This window comes from Protomyctophum bolini (assembly GCF_963924005.1).
Source record: "Protomyctophum bolini genome assembly, chromosome: 23".
NCBI classification, from domain to species: domain Eukaryota; kingdom Metazoa; phylum Chordata; class Actinopteri; order Myctophiformes; family Myctophidae; genus Protomyctophum; species Protomyctophum bolini.
Genome location: NC_137884.1, coordinates 15,356,861 through 15,375,482, shown reverse-complemented (window position 1 = coordinate 15,375,482; position 18,622 = coordinate 15,356,861). Strand labels below are relative to the sequence as shown.

Here is an 18,622-nt window from a genome sequence, read left to right as displayed (position 1 = left end):
GTCAATTCCAAGTAGGACATGTAAATGTTAAAGAGATTAAAAACTCATCATCTTTTTCAACTGTTTTTTTTTCTTTCATCCTTTCTCTCCCCTTGCTCTTGATTTCCTCCAGTCGTTAAACCCCATGGAAAAACCTGGGGAGCGGTAGGAGGACAGTCTATCGGCGGTGGAGATAATAGACAAGCAGCTAAATTACGTTTCTCATCAGAAGTTTCATTAACCCCAGGACCTGCACGGAGGGCATAATCTGTACCATTATCACTTCCTCACGCTCCTGCCTCGCGCCTAGCCCATTGAAACTGGGACAGCGTGTCATTTCACAGTTTAGCGTTGGCTATTCAAAAGTAGCAGATGTACGAGCTCATAGTGCGTCACTTTGTGTATAGCTTGTACATCTGCTAGTTTTGCACATTTTTGAAAAATCTGAGTTTGAGAATAATCCGATTTTTCTATTTATTTCGGGAACTTCTGAATTTATAAAGCATTTGTGGAATGGGCCTCGGGTCTTAACGGGTTAGACAAGTCCTTGGACACCTTGGACCACGTTCAAACAAGGGGCGGAAAATAAGGGGAAGGAGAAAAGGGAAAAAGAACAACCAATGTCCAGAGTGAGACCCGTGCCTCTGAAGGCCCCTCTTCAGAATAACCCTTTTGTTCCTTCTTCAGTGGTTCTCAAAGTGGGGTCCAGGGACCCTCAGGGGTCCTGGAGGGGGCGTTCCTAATGGACCGCTGCACGTCTGAGCGTGTATAAATGGAACAAAGCCGATACCCGTATGGGCCCTTTTGCTTTCATTTGTACACTACACTAAAGTTATGTGGGGTCCTTGAAATGAAATCGCTTGGTTCACTGCTTTAACACGACCCATCGCCCTGGACGAAGTTCTTCGTCCTTTCTATTAGTAACGCCCGACGCCCAAGACAAAGTATTGTCCTAAAGACGAAGTTTATTGATATGAAAACGGATCGCATTGCTCCACAGCCTACTGTAGGAGCGCCTGTTGCGCAATCCTCGATGTTGCGCAAGAGTGAGACGTCATCTCCCTCCCCTGTTTAGCCGACGTCAATGAAAATCTTAAAACATTAACCGATTCCGTACATAGGACGTTGCCACACGTCATAGGGGTCCCAATCGACGCATACATAGGACGTCCTCAGACGTCCTAGCGCATCCTCAATGATACCGGGCGAGATAAGAATATTCTGAATTCTTTCCTTTTTTTTGGTCAGTTCGCCTTTCGGCTGTTATGACGATACACTATAGAGGCCGAATGGTACACAAATCCTAAAATGGTTCATCTATTTAATTAACCATCTTTGGTTTCAACAGCGGGACAATACACCCGTCCATCCACACACATTTCTCCTACTCTTCTCCTGTTTTTAGTCCACCTCATGTATCTTTCTTCTATGGTCCAGCTATAGGTGGAGACACATCTTTCAGCAGGCCATTAGTACAGCACAGTGTGTGGGCTCCCTCTGTCCAATGAATATTTATAGACGTTGTGTGGAAGGCTCAACCTTGACCATGGTGTCATCAGCACACGCACGCACTCACGCACACACGCACACACACACACACACACACACACACACACACACACACACACACACACACACACACACACACACACACACACAATCAATGGTTGCCAAACAATGGTCACAACCTTTCAGGAATGGCCTGAACGTTGCAACTTTTTTTTCTCCTTTTAATTAGCAGGCTGGATGAATAATCCAAGATGTTGTTTGTTTTCTGGATCTTTTTTTGCAGTGGATGGTGGAAGTTGTTCCCTATTCATTTAAGATGTTGAGGAGACCTTGTGGGTAAAACATAAGAGAGAACATGCTGAAATAGTGAGTTCTGATTAAAATGTCATGTCTGTCACACAACTGTTGTACGAGGGTCACTGCATGGCAACAGCAATCAACTTCACCTGTCAAGTAGGGCAGTAGTTCTCTCATTGACATTGACAGTTCTCTCATTGACATTTTCATGTCAATGAGACCCGCACATGGATATGTAACTGGCTACAGACCCTCCCCCGCACACCCTGAAAAGGTTTTGTGCCAGGTACGGTAGACCTCCAGAAGAGAGAATCAAAGCTTTTCAAAACTCTCCAAGCATTTTGTATATCTTTTTTTAATTATTTCCCAAAAGCAGATCTACAAGTTCGGAGCACAGTACAAAGTGACTCGCTTTGATCTATTTTTGAATAGCCAAAGTATTTTAGATTAGAACCTACAGAACATTTTTGAGAAGCTAACGTGATGCTATGTTAAATACTTTTGCTGGGGACCCCCCTTTGTAATACACATTGTAAAGTGCTTTTGGATAAAGGTGCTATATAAATTCACCATGTACCTTTTTTATTTACCATCTATTGTATTGTCTAAAACACCACCTTGGCTTGGATGAAGAACTAGATATTGATGGAAGTAAATCGACTACAAAAGACAGTGTTTCCCCTCTCAAGAACCACTCTGTTTGGTTGAGAGTGGAAAACAATATTTATATTTATTTTAGACTGATGTCTTTTCTTCTCTTATTTTATTATTTTCAAAAAGACATCTTGAAAAAGCCCTTGGCAAAACACTTTGTTTTGCCATTTTGTCAGAGCGCTGTTATTAGTTTCTGCTTCTACCTACACAAATACAGTTGTGTCTGTTTTTGCTATCTGACAAAACCATCTGACTTTATAGTGTATAGTTAATATTGTAGAGGCAGGAGTTTAACTACTGTTCCTATTCATCAGGACAGAAAAGCCTTTTATAAAAGAAAACATGTATATACTCTATACATCTGTTGCTAGACTACATTCAACTGCCAATAACTAGGCGCAACGGTTCCCAAACCTGTCGGGCCGTGCACCCCAGTTACCTTCTGACCTAGCTGACGCACCGCCCTACACCGAAAGGAAATATGTGTATAATCGCCTGCATATATATATATATTATATATATATGTATGTATATATATTTAAAAAAATATATATGTATATACGTATTACAGTAAGATATGAATTGGTATTTTCAGTTGATGTTGCACTGACTGTAAATTACATCGTCATGTGACAAATACTGCGGTATCGGATTGGCACAGACTTGACATACTCGCCGAATCGCAGATGGCGGCATTTTTGGCAGTATATCGGCACCTTTCCCGATACTGATATCAGAACAACTCTAAAAAGAAGTACACCCAGAGTGACTGGAGTATATATTCTCTCAGAAGAAATGTTGATTGCATCACTCCCTACTATTTGTCTCTACCTGTCGCAGTGAAAAGTAAAAAGAAATGTGACAGTTCTGCAATAAGCCTTGAACAGAGATCAAGTCTTTTCAATGGAGTGCAATAACTTCTCACATACAGTACAATAGAATGATTCATTCTCAATGCCAGAGGGACTCTTGAGGAGGAGCCGTAGGAGAGAAAAAAATCCTCCTCCGCCTATACGACTTCCTCATTACAACGATGTGATGTTATACCGTGTGGATGTCAGGCTGTCTGGTTACAGACTTTCTGTGGGAGAAAGCGGACATGAACCTCTTCTACTGTCTGTCAAAAGGTATCTTTAGCCCGTTAACCCATTACAACCGGGATTACATCCGTGTCATTTTAGATTTGAACCACTTTGTACCATTATTTTATTATTATTTTGGCTATTCAAACATGGCAGATATACAAGCAAAATTAGTTACCGTAGCGTCACGATCATTTTTACCGCTTTCTCCATTTATATGTTAAAAAATAGCAGTGTGCAAGCTTGTACATCTGATCTGCTATTTTTGAACATTTTTTTAAATGATCTTCAAAGTGTGAGAACTACTGATTTTAGGAGGTATTTGTAGAATCTGGCCTCAGGTCTTAATGGTTTAGACCATTCCAGCGTTGTGTTTTAGAACATTGGCTCATAGTAAAACCATGACACTTGTCAGAAATGTTTGAAGGCAAGTGCTCTCTCTCTCGCCCCACCAGTCCCGAATAAGAAGCAATCTCAACAGGGCAGTGAGAAGAGGCTTTGACTTCGACTTTCTTGGAATTGATCTAAGAATGACCTTTTGCACTTCTCTTTTTTGCACTTCTCTTCTTTTCACCCTAATCTGTTTGTACCCTTAAATCCCCCTCTAGTGCACAGTAATTTAGTACTTTCCGGAGTCGACCTATACCGCACATTGATTCCAGAGGCATCATAGACCGAAGGTTTCCAAACTTTTCAGTACTGCGACCCCCATAATCACATTTTATTTGAACTGACCATTCACATTCACAAATTGTAGGGATCAAGTGCAGTCAAGTGAAATCTACAAGCTCACTGCAAGGTGTTTGAGAGCTTGTAGTTTGTTAGTTATTACAATATTAGATTATTTTCCTCTTTCTTACAATATTCGACAATTTGGCCAATTTGGTATTTATAGGTCAATAAATTGTAGAGTGGGTGTCGGGGACCCCCCAAAATATTTTGAATCCAATGCCATATATATACTACTATTTTTCTCTCACTTTTGGCTAAAAGTAAACATCCAGTAGACTATTATCTCAATCCCAATGCCCCAAGGGATACTTTAACTGCCTATGGCTGGTTGTACTGTATCTAGCTCCAACCGCTTTGGATTTGATTTGATTCCGTATGTGAAGTTAAAGGAACGCGTAAATCGGCCCACCACCCGGTCCTCCCTTAAGCCAATTTGAATATAGAACAGGATAACACACGGCCGCTAGCCTGATGCTAACATAGCACAGAATGACACACGCTCTCTCTCTCTCTCTCATGTGCTGAGATGAATGGAGAGGTGAGTTCTACCCTCCTCCTGAGTTGTGACTATACTGCCCAACTAAGATGAGCATTGGCTCCTGTTCTGACAGCATGCCGACTGACAGATGTCCGTCTCCTGGAGGTTATGACACACAGCAAAAGGCTGTCAGTCGTCTGTCAGTCACAGCTAGCGTCGCTCTGCGCCACTGTCTGTCTCTCTGCCGCCGACCGAGGCCCTTCGTACCGCTCCACCCTTTCTTTCAGCCACTGGTGTATTTTCAGCAGTGGTGGAAAAAAAGTACTCAAATGTTTTGCTTAATAGGTTATTGATTTATTAATCCAGAATCACCAGTCTTATATTTACCGGTTCTTGGCGTCTCCGTCGCCTGGAAAACGCTTTGCTTCCGCGTTGTGATGTCATTGACTGTTTTCGCTCCGTAAACTCTGTTTCTATCTAATGTGTCGCATTGTGAGCTTGGAGATCGGCTATTTTCGAATGGCCGAAATGTACAGTATACAGGGCTGAAGTGGTTAAAGGACCACTTCACCACTTTTCAACCCATCTTCATTGTTCCTCAGTAATGTTCATGATAAAGACCCGTCCACCGCTCCACCAGTGACATCATCGATGGGGAATCCAAGCTAATAGAAACATTAGCGTTCTATTCCTGGAAGTTGCAATGCGAACATGGAAGCCATCGGTCTCACGATAATACAAATCTAAATATCTTTTTTATCTTATTTAATCAGCCTAACGATGATGTCGTGTTTCTGAACTATACTCAGAAGACCCGCACACTTGCAATACGAACTTTATTTATAGGCAATGTTTCAGTCAAAGACCTTCAGGCTCATAATAGGTAGCCACATAGCTACAGTATATACAGTACATACACATAGATCCACAATGACCAATCACAGTTTCTGAACGGCCCACAATAATAATATTTGTCGTATTTTATCATGAACATTAGTGAGGACCAATTATATGAATATAATTTGAGAATTGGTCCTTTTAATGTGTTTTGTAATAATAATCAAAAAGTAACTAGTAACTAAAGTTGTGAAATAAATAGTAGTGGAGTAAAAGCTCTGCGCAAGTACTGCCATCGGTTGTGTGTGACTGTGCTTGTGTGTGTGTGTGTGTGTGTGTGTGTGTGTGTGTGTGTGTGTGTGTGACTGCGTGTGACTGTGTGTGTGTCCTCCAACAGCCAATTAGGGACCACCATTCTTGGTGTCGTAACTAAGGTACATTTCAAGGTTGGTATAAGGTCAATAACGTGTCTAAAGGACTTAGAATAGGAAAGAGCTCTAGGACTCAGAGCAGCAGTCGTAGGGGGTCCCTGCTTCATCTTTCTCTGAAGACCCCTGGGTAAGGCTGTTCGGTGGATTTCGACTGATTTCAGCCACTGATGGGGCCCGCAGTTGGGGCCAGTTGGAATGCACCTGTGGAGTTGTATCTTTAATTCAATGTTATGGTGTAACGTCTTGAACTCATCTTACCTCACGAGTTCCTTCTGTTTGATCAGTGCTGCGGCACCATGTTTCCATAATGAGTGGTAACGAGCTGAACGTGCTCGTTCACTCAGAAATGTTTAGGCGTGATTGCCCCCTCGAAGCAAAGTTTAAGTTAAAATGTTCGCTTTAAGAAATATACAGCTCCATCTCACTGAATTTGAATATTTTGTAATATAATTGAAAAAGTGAAACTTTCATATATTCTCAATTCATTGTGCATGAAGTTTAAAACCTTTTATTTTATTTTAATCTTAATGATTATGGCGTACAGCTCATAAAAATCTATTCAATTCAATGAATTTTACGAGACCGATAAAAAAACATTTTTTTAAATGAGAAATGTTGACCATCTGAAAAGTATATTAATGTATGCAGTTAATACTTGGTCTACTCTGGGCTACTTTTGAAGAAATTATTTCATCAATGGGGCGTAGCATGGAGGTGATCAGTCTGTGGCACTGTTGAGGTGTTATGGAAGCCCAGGTTTGCTTTGATAACAGCCGTAAATGAATTTGTATTCAGTCTTGTCTCACACCTTCCTCTTGACAATACAACCTAGATTATCTGTGGGGTTCAGGTCAGGCCAGTTGGCTGGTCAGTTAAGCACAGTAATACCATGGTCAGTACACCAGTTACTAGTAGTTTTGGCTCTATGGGCAGGTGCCAAATCGAGCTGGAAAGGAAAATTAGCATCCCCATGAAGCTTGTCAACATACTGAAGCACAATGTACTCTAAAAAGATGGCTGTGTTGTTAACTTTTCACTGTCAGTAGTGATTTAGGCCATGTTATGTGCATGGTGTTGGTCCACTGACAGTGAAAACTTAACAATGGTTTCAACACAGCCATCTTTTTAGAGTACATTGTGCTTCAGTATGTTGACAAACTTCATGGAGATGCTAATTTTCCTTTCCAGCTCGATTTGGCACCTGCCCACAGAGCCAAAACTATAACTGGTGTACTGACCATGGTATTACTGTGCTTAACTGACCAGCCAACTGGCCTGACCTGAACCCAACAGATAATCTAGGTTGTATTGTCAAGAGGAAGGTGTGAGACATGAGACTGAACAATACAAATTAATTTACAGCTGTTATCAAAGCAAACCTGGGCTTCCATAACACCTCAACAGTGCCACAGACTGATCACCTCCATGCCATGCTCAATTGATGAAATAATTTCTTCAAAAGTAGCCCAGACCAAGTATTAACTGCATACATTAATGTACTTTTCAGATGGTCGACATTTCTTGTTTAATTTTTTTTTGTGTGGTCTTGTAAAATATTCTAATTCTTTGAGATAGGATTTTTTGAATTTCATGAGCTGTACGCCATAATCATCGAGATTAAAACAAAAAAAGGTTTTAAATACTTCACTTTGTGCACAATGAATTGAGAATATATGAAAGTTTCACTTTTTGAATTTTATTACAGAAGAAAATGAACTTTTACAAAATATTCTAATTCAGTGAGATGGAGCTGTATATACCAGTTAGACGCCCTGAGGGCGAGAAGCAACCTTGCCCTAAAGGGGGTGATGGGCGGCAGACTGCTGGGTGAGTCATGGTGCTTTGGCATTGGGGGGTCAGATCAACATTATGGAATGAATTCTGTATACTGGCCATATATGGAAAATGTCTAAAGGTGGCAGAGGTGCAGTGTATTGAGTGTACAGCATTTGATGAGGTGTGGCCATATACTGTATGGAGCATGTCTTGAGTGTACAGGGTTTGATGAGGTTAGATCAACATATGGAATGTCAGAACAGGTCAGCTCCATATATGGAAATCTAAGGGTGGCCGGGGGCAGTGTCTTGAGTGTACAGCGTTTGATGAGTGCTCAGGTAGGGCTGCGCCTTAATTCTTGGGCCTGTTGAGAACTCTAGTTTTCGACGGCTGACGGGCGTGGCTGCACTAATAACTTTGAATGGACAGGCTTTCCCGGTTTTAACGCGTTGATATGATAAGCAAGAGTTAAATGAAGTAGCCATGAGTAAGGTGAAGATTTGGGTTTTATTTGATTTTTAGGGTTGCTTTTTTTTGGGAGATAATTTCGTTTTTTAGAGTGTCAGAGAAATTGTGCAGTCCTGGAGCATCGTGTGCCAACACAGTGGTGGTGGCTGCCTGGTCCGCCTGTAACATGTTCCTCCTCGCCATGTCCATCTCACAAATTCTACCATACGTGTTGGGACGTTTGGCCCTCACAAGTATAGTAATTGACACACACACACGCTCGCGCGTGTACGGACACAAATGGTGAAGTGAAGTGTGCCCTATTCAAGGCCGGCTTTGAGGTGTAAACTCGGTGAACCCCCTGCCTGCCTGTCTGTTGGGATTGGGAACAGAGAATCCCTTTCTATCTCTCTGTGCCTCTCATCCCTCCATCTCTCCTCCTGTCCCCCATTAGGAGTGGATGTCTCTCGCCCAGCCCCCCCACGGGGCCAACAGAGGAATACCCCCAACAGTTTGATACAAGATCAAGTCACAGAAATCCTCTCAGGGTTTTGTTTGTTGACTCGGTGTGATCAGTGTTGCCATGTCGCTTATTATAAGCGACTTGTAAACCTTGGTGGTTGCACTTTTTTGGGGCTTGTTTCTAAAGTGTAGTTGCTCATTTGGGTTTGTTTCCTAATGTCGTTTGAACCTGTTGTTCTCAAACATTTTCATGTCGAGGATCCCCAAATGAATATGTATTAGTCCGCAGACCCCCACATCTGACCATATTTGGTGCCAGGTACCCAGCGACATTCTAAACTCTATACGGCTTGTGCTTATAACCACGCCCCGCTTCTGTGGCCAATGCGGAAGTGCCTTTCCCCTACAACAACTGCAGAGAGAGTTTTGGTCGATACCGTATCGTTTCTGACCGCTGATGGAGGGCCGCCGTCTCAAGCGAACTTGAGGCACGTGAGACACCACCGAGCAAGCTAAAGTGAGCGAGTTGCCGTGTCGAACAATGCGAAGGGCCGACTCAGGGCCGTGTTGTGGGCAGAGAATAGTAAATCATGTTCTAGCGAGAGACTGCCACTCAAAGTGGCTACTGGCCAATTTTTTGGCCAGTAGTTTTCGAATGACGCCCCCTGTACCAGATCTGAGCAGTTAAAATGTTTTGAGGAATATTCAAATTATTTCTTTTTATTTCAAGATTTTTCTTTTGGGCTTGTTTTCATAGACCTGGTTGCTTATTTCCCCTCACAAAATCTGGCAACACTGTGTGTGAGATGCCAGTAAGAACTGTGTGTGTTAATTCAGTTGCTGTGGAATCAAATAAATGTGATTTATGACAAAATCCCACTTAACACAGATGTTTAGAGTCTCCTCCTCCATCATGATTACATGGAGACAGAGTGTCTGCAACTCTCCATCCACTTGTAAAGTTGCCAGTCAGTATTATGTAACCTGGCTCCACGATCCAAAATGAATAAAATAATGATTTGTTAATGGATATACCAATGTCCAAGTGGGAGCTTTAAAAAGGTTTCATGACAAAAGACCAGTGCTTTATGAGCACTGCAGCCTGTGTGAGGAAAAAAAAAAACAACACAAAAAACGTAGGGGGGGACAGATGTGAAACCCCAAATTGAAATGACCCCCATCAGCAGCAGTGCGCCGTAAAATGACAATTGAACCAAGTCACAAGACCACTGAACGTTGTTGGATTTCTGGCCTGGTGTCGAGTCGAGTCCCAAGCTGAGAGTAAAGGAATGCCCTTGTTCGTTTTATATCTTTATAGATTAGTTAATTTAGTTTTAAATTGGATTTTCTGTGCGCTCAATCGGCACCCGTCCCGTCCCCGTGCACACACGCGTGCGTGTGTGTGCATGCGTGTGCGTGTGCACATATCCCCCTCGCCCGGCCTGTCGGTGCAATGGAGGTTTACCAGGTAATGATAATAGAGCACCAGAGTCTGACATACAGTAACTGCCGCTAGAGGAGGCTATATCCCCCTGGGTCACAGCAGGTTTTTTGTATTGGAATTCCCATGGGGAAATCTTAGATCGTGTCATATAAGAGCTGTGTTGTAGGACTAAACAAATCACCCTGGCGATTTTACTCAAATTATGGATATGCAGCATCAACTGACGGTGAAAAAATACTAATTTATCCAAAGTGACATTTGTTTCTTTCTCCAAACACAGACGTTCAAATGTTACTCAATATCATAAACGACACGGAGTTACATACCTGACAAAATACCTGAACAAAATGGAACACAGTTCTTACGACGGCGACGCAATCTTAAGCTTCCGCCTAAGGAAAATCCAATACAAAATAATAGTGACCCAAAGGTAGTAGGAGTCAGTAGTAGTAATATTATGACAATAGGGTTTGTCCTGTCATGCAGTGTATATGTATACCGGTGTGTGTGTGTGTGTATGTATAAATATATATATATATATGTTTGCAGTGGTGGTGGGGGCTGCTTCTCCTCCCCACTACCGCAGTGGTGCAGCACAGCGCTGCATGGCAGCACTTCTGTCTTCAGAGCACGTTTTGGAGTAACACGTACCCCACCCCTCCTCCCTCCTCCCCGTCGCATGCCTGCCTGCTTGCCTTCTTTACTTTCATGCTTAATTACCTGCCAAGATAGGCCGGAGGAGACATGCGGGCGGACATGTATGACACACCAGCGACATGGAGATAGAGGAGGATGAGGGAGACGAGAGTCTACTGCGGTTTCATAGTGCGGTATTCTGTGTTGTGTGTGTGTGTGTGTGTGTGTTTGGACACTGCATTAATAGGGCAGGTCATTGCTGATGTGTGTCGGTTGTAGTAGGACTCCCAGACACTCCCCTCTGCTTTCCATCTCTTGCTTCAGAAAACATCCATCGCAGCCCGCAGGCTACAAGACGCCCTGTCCCACCTCACTACACTCATAGCAAGCATGCACAGACACACACACACACACACACACACATGCGCGTGGTCGTGCGTGCGGTCTGAACACACAATCTCCACAAACACTCCATTACATTTTATAGCTCACAGCGAAGCACCCTGTATGAGAGATAAAAGCCTGGCAGACTCCCTCTACTTTAATAACGAAATCACTGAGGACTCCAACTGTGTAAATGTTCCTCTTTTTCTTTTTCCTTTAGCAATTATATTATAATGTGTGTATCACCCTTGTGTATATGCAGTGTGCACTATCATGTACACACACACACACCCACGCACACACACACACACACACGCATGCACACACACAAACACAAAATAGTGTGTCTCTCTTTGATCTGGTTAGCATACCTGTATAAGTTGAATCTGTTTACTCTGGTGGGGGACTTTGGGGGGTTCAACTTTGTACAGGTACAGTATGGTGTGTAGAGTAGGTGAGGCACTATGTACCGTAGATATTCATGACAGCCTGCAGGTTGCATTCTAAGAGTACATCATCTCATTCCTGCCAATCACAATTTGCGTCCTCACTTTTCCGTCCTCACTTGTCTGTCACATTTTATCCTCAATATGTACTTTGCTCAGCCAATCAAATCATCGCTATGGGGTGCTCAGCCAATCAAATCATCGCTATGGGGTACACACAATGATGGGCATAGGAGGAGGGGCTAGCGCCTCTCAATAACAATGTATTGATTTAGGTAGTCTCATGGTATGGTCGTATGCCTTTGATTATCCATACCCTTTTCTTGCTAATTGAGTCCTGTGTAAATTGAGCATACTGTGTGAATTGTTTGCAGTGGATTTTAATAAAGTGCTTTTGAACCACAATATCTCTCTCTCTCTCTCTCTCTCTCTCTCTCTCTCTCTAGTTGATAGAGAGACCTTGAGGAAGAGGATCACTGATGAATTGTCTCAAGGCATGGAGGAGCAGAGAGCTAAGGCACAGCAAGAACTGCAAGACTGGTGAGACACACACACACACACACACACACACACACACACACACACACACACACACACATTTTGCACCACAGTCCATCATATTCTTATTCACTATGGTTCATCAAACCGTTTTTATCCCTTCTCAATACTGATACTCTGACAACTTGCGTATCGACTGATACGATTGGGTCCTAGATCAGTGTTACTCAACCCGCAGCCCCTGCCTAATGTATCGGTGGCCCGTCATTGTCATACCAATAATAATACAATGGGTTAGTTTCATTGTTTTGAACAGGATTGTAGGTATTATATTGTTTGTTCCAAGAGAAAGTGATATGGCCTAATCTCAGCTGAGTATTAATCACTTATTTATCACCTTCAAAATAATACTGAGTGACATTTTTAGCATGCAGCTGAGTGGCCCCTGAGACAACTTGAATTGAGTCCTAGATTATGTGTGTATTTTAAACATAATGGAGGACAGTGGTTCTCAAAGTGGGGTCCATGGGGACTCTCAGGGTCCCTTGAGGGAGTTCCAAATGGACAGAGCTGTAACTCTGAGAGTGTAACACATGGAACAACACTATGGTCCATCACCATGTTGCAACTCTGAGAGTGTAACACATGGAACAACACTGGTTCCTCACCATGTTGTAACTCTGAGAGTGTAACACATGGAACAACACTGGTTCCTCACCATGTTGGCTCATCACAGTGTTCACTGTGGTTCCTCACCGCCTTTTAGGATTTCAATTAGAAAAAGACATTTCCAAATGTGAGCCACTTTCTGCTCTCATTAATAGTCAAAAAGGTCAGTCAGTCCCAATACCCCACTCCCCCCCCAAGTTTCCAATCTCCACCTTCTTCCAAAACACATCAGCGCTGCATGCACGCGCGCACACACACACACACACACACACACACACACACACACACACACACACACACACACACACACACACACACACACACACACACACACACACACACACTCCTCTTTCTTCACCGGATCAATTAATCATGCCTTAGCAGGGGAGCACGACGTCTTGAGGTAATTTCCTGGGCGCTGAGTGGGCGATCCATTAGGCAGGCCTGATGAGGAATCAACCCTCCATCTGAGAAAGCATCTCTCCCTCTCCTCTCCTCTCCTCTCCTCTCCTCTCCTCTCCTCTCCTCTCCCCCCCCCCCCCCACTCTCCACGCCATAGAAGCAGGTGCATGTGCTCCATAATGTCCAATAAACACTTTTGCTTTCACTCTTTAATGGGTCTTGGGGGAGTTCCAAGTGTCTGATGAATGAGCAACTTTGATTAGTCACTGCAGTCAGGTCTGTACTGTATACATACACGCTATACTGTACATTTAGGTCTGTACTCTGTACGGTATAAATAAACACTATAATGTAGGCTACATACAGGTCTGTGCCAAGTATGTACGGTATGTACACTAATGAATAATAATGATAATAATAATAAGTAAACCATTTTGGACTGATGGCGATTAAAAAAGAAGGCTTCTTAATAGTTTTCTGAAAAACCCATGTTTCTATGTCAGTTGTGCTCAACCTTTTTAATGTCAAGGACCCCCAGAATTATCTCTATTGGGCCACGGACTCCCATCTCAAAATATGTTGTTCCAGGGATCCCCCAGAAGCAAATATTTTAGTTAAAAACGTTCGCTCTGAAATATATATTCAAAGATTTCCACCACATTTTCACGACTTTTCAAAAATAGCAGACCTATAAGCTCGTAGCGTGCTACTCGGTGGTGCGCTATGAGCTTGCTATTTTTCAATAGCTAAATTATGTTTAAAACACCAAAAGGGGTTCCCGCCCAGAATGGGTTAAAAAAGTAGCTTGTATATCTGTTATCTTTTTGTATTATTAGCCAACGTATAAAATAGGAATAGAATGGTTAAAATTATTATGATGCTGTATTAACACATTTTGCTGGGTACCCCCCTGGGCCGGACGCCACTGTTCAAAAGCATAATAAATGCAGGGTTTTCAGTAATGTTTTGTCTTATTGACTTTATCCCAACCCTGCTTGGTTCACTGTTTATTATTATATTTACTGCTTCCTGTGTAGTGTCTAGTTATCAACTGCTGCTGTTAGGAAATAAGTACATCAAAATCAAAATGACACTTTCCTCCTTGCAATTAATTCAAATGATTGCGATGATTGTCGTGGCAATTTGGGCCTTGATGTGTGAAGAAGATGGCTTCATTATTAGTTTGTGTTTGGGTGTGTTAAGCTACCGTACCTCTTCAATCTGAAAGGCCTTTGTGAGCAAAGTTTAAATTAGCAATCATCTGGGAAGCTCCTGTCTGTCTGCCCAAACGTTAGTAGCCTACTTTATGTTGGTGTTTTGCATTTGTAGAATTGATTTGTGTGCGTTCGTGCAATTATGCTCAATTTCCGTTTATCACTCTGTGTGTGTGTGTGTGTGTGTGTGTGTGTGTGTGTGTGTGTGTGTGTGTGTGTGTGTGTGTGTGTGTGTGTGTGTGTGTGTGTGTGTGTGTGTGTGTGTGTGTGTGTGTGTGTGTGTGTGTGTGTGTGCGTGTGCGTGTGCGTCGTCCCCCGCACACTGCCACACACACTGTCACCTTTTTCACCCTGGGCCTGTCTGCATGCCTGTTTTCAGAGTATGGGTTCAGACTCGGGGCAGCCAATCATGACTCAATGCCAACCCGAGAGAAAATAGGCCAGGCTTCAATGGCAAAAAACAGACAAATACAATAAGGGACCATAGCCATATAGGGCCTTCAGACATGGCCCCTTAAAACTGGAGTGACAATGATAAAGTATTCTGAGGCACACCTGGACTGGCACCCCAGGGCAGGGATTCTCAACGTTTTTGGCTGGGGACCCCCGGAAATGCTTTGCCCATGTCTCACGACCCCTGCCGCGTCCCCCTCCCCACCCCCAATACAAATTGACCACTACAATAACCTTAATAATAGAGAAAATACATCAAAAATAAATACTGAAACCAGATATAATCATTAAGAAAATGTATGCATGGACTATGTGTACTGTGTAAACTCTTAATTTTCATTTTCCAGCCATTCAGTTGCAATTTCAGTATGGGAACCCCCCAGATTGATAACCCCTGCTAAAGTGTACACTACTTGAGTAAATGTACTTTGTGTGTGTGTGTGTGTGGTGAAAGAGAGAGATTATGTGCCTGTTGTTCTTCCAGATGGAGAAACCGACAGTAAAGCGGTATATTTGCTGTGTGTGTGTTTGTTTCCGTGGTTACACTCGGCACGGTCTAAAAGCCACCAACCATGGACTAATTGCCATTGATAAGGACATGTATTCTCTGTCACACGCCGTAAAGGAGAATATATAGACGCAGCATCTGGTTGGCTTGACCTCGCCTCTTTTCACGGTCCTCTTCATGTGGTCGTTGTTGCCACAGGGACAGAGCTAAAGTTACCCGCCCCTCTGTCGCATCGCCGCCGCAACGCCATTAACCCGTTGAGACCTGACAAAATATTTCGTAGCTTCCCCCCGGAAGCAAAGATATGAGTTTAAAAGAATATATATTCAAAGATTTCTGCCACATTTTCACTATTTATCAAAAATAGCAGCATCTAGATCTGCTATTTTTCAATAGTTAAAGTATAAAATAATGTTTAAAGTGGTTGAACGCTATAAGGCGACACAGATGCGTCCTCGGGCCTAAGTGGGTTAAGGCCAAGTCCAGGCTTTATTGACCATGATGCCCAGCTCGGACAGACGGAATCAATATGTCCTTTAATGTTGTCTCTCTCGCTCCGCTAAGTTCTCCGCATTTTGTTTTCGTTTTCTGTCTTTGCTTTTACAATGTTTGTGTTTTTAGTTTTAGTTTTACTGACGCATGGCTCGCTGGAGAGCCAGGCTTTAATTCAGTGATTTCACTGCCATTGTTTATGATGGCTGTAAAGCAGCACCGATCACACTGACAAACATCTGGACTCCACTTTGATGGCATCTGTCCTCTGGTGATGTCACTCTTCTTGTCATCTATGGCCACGTGGGAGGGGCCATGTGACATCACTGCTGTGAACCGTCCCTTTTTGGGGGGGGATTTGAGTGTAAGCGTCCCACTTTGCACTGCTTTGCCTCTTGCATAATCATATTAAGTGTGTGTACTCGCAGGGCTTAAAGTTCTCAGTCCTGGGGACTGATTTCAGTCCTGAGGATCTCATAGGGGTCATTTAATGAGATCAGTGCAGATTTGCAAAAAAAACATTTTCAGTCTTGGGATTGTTTTTGGCTTTAAGCCCTGGTTTACTGCTTTGCCTCTTGCATAATCATAGTGTGTGCGTGCGCACACGGTATAAGTCGTGCGTCACATGCCACCCCAGAAGTAGCAGCGGTAGTGTAGAGCTGGGCGGACGCGATGGGACAGGTGGATTTTGAAGGCAACAAATCCTTGCTACTGTATAATGGGTCGTTTAAAAACACCATGGCAGCTGTTGGTATGCCAGAGCTCTCCACCCCATGCAGTGAAGCCTGTGTTTGTTAAACTCTAGAATGAATTGACTGTCAAACACCCTATAGCAACACATTTTGTAAAAGGAGCTTATCAGTTCTTCGGGTCTGACCAATCAAGGAGCGGCACCAAATTGGCAGAGGTTCTCAGACGTCCAGTGAAGTTTGGTGTTCAGAACCATGACCAGGAACACTGGACCTCCTAACACTTCTTTTTGAATTTAGAGTAGCCAATTATTTTCTTCTCCTTTTTCTCCCTCCCAATTGATAAATGTTATATTTAATTTACCCTTTTCTCCCCAATTTAGTCGGTCAATAATGCCAATTAATTCCTCCCTGCATGGGCTTGTGTGTTGTCACTGCTGTTGTATCCTGCTGACTCACCTGCCAGTGAGAAGGATGGTTTATTATAATAGTAATGGACCCATTTTTGTGGTTTATATGATAGATATCCAGTGTTTTTATTTCCCCAAAAGTGACGTAAAAATAAATTGTTGGCTTATTTCGTTTTTATGGAGTTTTCGTCAGTGAAAAAATATCGACATAGTTTCTAGTTGACCAAATTTACACTGGTTGCAGTGCAGGCACAGTTACCACCTGTGCTGCAACATATATCCTTTCACCAGCCGGGGAACATTTTAGTGAGTTCTTCTGACCCGAGAGACACCCAGAGAGAAACATGAGTTACCGTCCCCAAATTCAATTACATTCCGACGGCCCAGCTGAGGAAAAGAAAGACCCTGTGCCTCCCATATATTTCAATTAAAAGATAGGCGGCAGGCTGTCCCATTTCTCCGCGATAAATACAAATGAACAGAAACACTCAATGGTGGTGATATAAATATTACAAGGGGAGAAGAAACAGCCATCTTTACAGCACTGGCTGTGAAACTTAAGAATGGAAGAATGAAAGATTTTCAAAGTTTGTGTGTGTGCACGTGCATGTGCATCAGCTCTTAATCCAGGTCTAGAACCGAGAAGGGGGCTTCCCCATGTTCTGCTCTTAAAGGGAAAAGGGAACTACAGTTATGCCTTGTCGAGCCATAAGGCCCATGATGCACATGTGGCAGGAGTCTAGCTCCTGTTGGTGTAGCATGAGAGAGCTTGTTGTACATCCCCTGGACATGACGCTAGTATGTCGCAGGGACTTGCCCCCAATCCACTGCTGAGTGCCAAGCAGGGAGACATACGTAGGGTCCCATATTTATAGTCTTTGGTATAACCCGGCCGGGGATCAACCTCCCGATCTCAGGGCAGACACTCTAACCACAAGGCCACTAAATTGGTTTAGTAAGTAAGTAATTAAGTAAGCCATGGGGCAGGAGCCTATCTCCTGTTTCTGTAGCATGAGTTGGCTAGATGTACAAGTACACCCCCTTCCTTGGCCTACTGGTAACGTACGCTAATGGGTTCAGCAGTTTGCCAGATTAGCCCCAGGCAGACACAGACTTACAGACTCATCTCTAGATGTCTTGCCTCCTACAAAACCACAAAGTTTGCTGGCTTTTGCTACAGCATTGAAGTGACTTCGGTGATGACAGAAAGTTAAATAGGCCTGAATAATGTATGTTTTGTAATAATAATCAAAATCTACAAAGTAACATTTAGTGGAGTAGTACAATATTTGGACCCGAGATGTAGTGGAGTGGAAGTAAGTATTGGAAATTGGAAGTAAACTTAAAATACCTCAAATTGTACCTAAGTACTGTACATAAGCAAATGTCTCCACATCCTGCATATACAGTACGTATATTCACTGCTCATTTCTTATTCTTGGTAACTATATCTCCTCCCTTCCAGCTAGAGCTCTTCACGGGTCAAACAAATCTGTGACATTTTACCGTTTCCGACTCGTTCCGAAAACATTTTCAAATGGGAAAACCAAGCCCGAATGGATCCGTGATAATTTAGTCCGATTCCGACCTGTTCCGAGATTTCTTTCAAATGCCGGCACCGCGCCCGACCGAGATCCGATTATTTCTGATATTCCGAGAGATCTGGCAGACATAACTGTGGACTTTATGGAAT

General features: G+C 43.0%; 1 protein-coding gene across 1 annotated transcript in view; it reads left to right on the top strand.

The window, feature by feature from the left end:
- chchd3a (coiled-coil-helix-coiled-coil-helix domain containing 3a) overlaps positions 1-18,622 on the top strand; it is a 108,497-nt gene that overhangs the window by 10,480 nt on the left and 79,395 nt on the right. Inside the window, exon 4 of the mRNA XM_080757047.1 lies at positions 12,041-12,134. Within this exon, the coding sequence (XP_080613173.1) occupies positions 12,041-12,134 (94 nt within the window). The remainder of the gene's footprint in view (positions 1-12,040; positions 12,135-18,622) is intronic.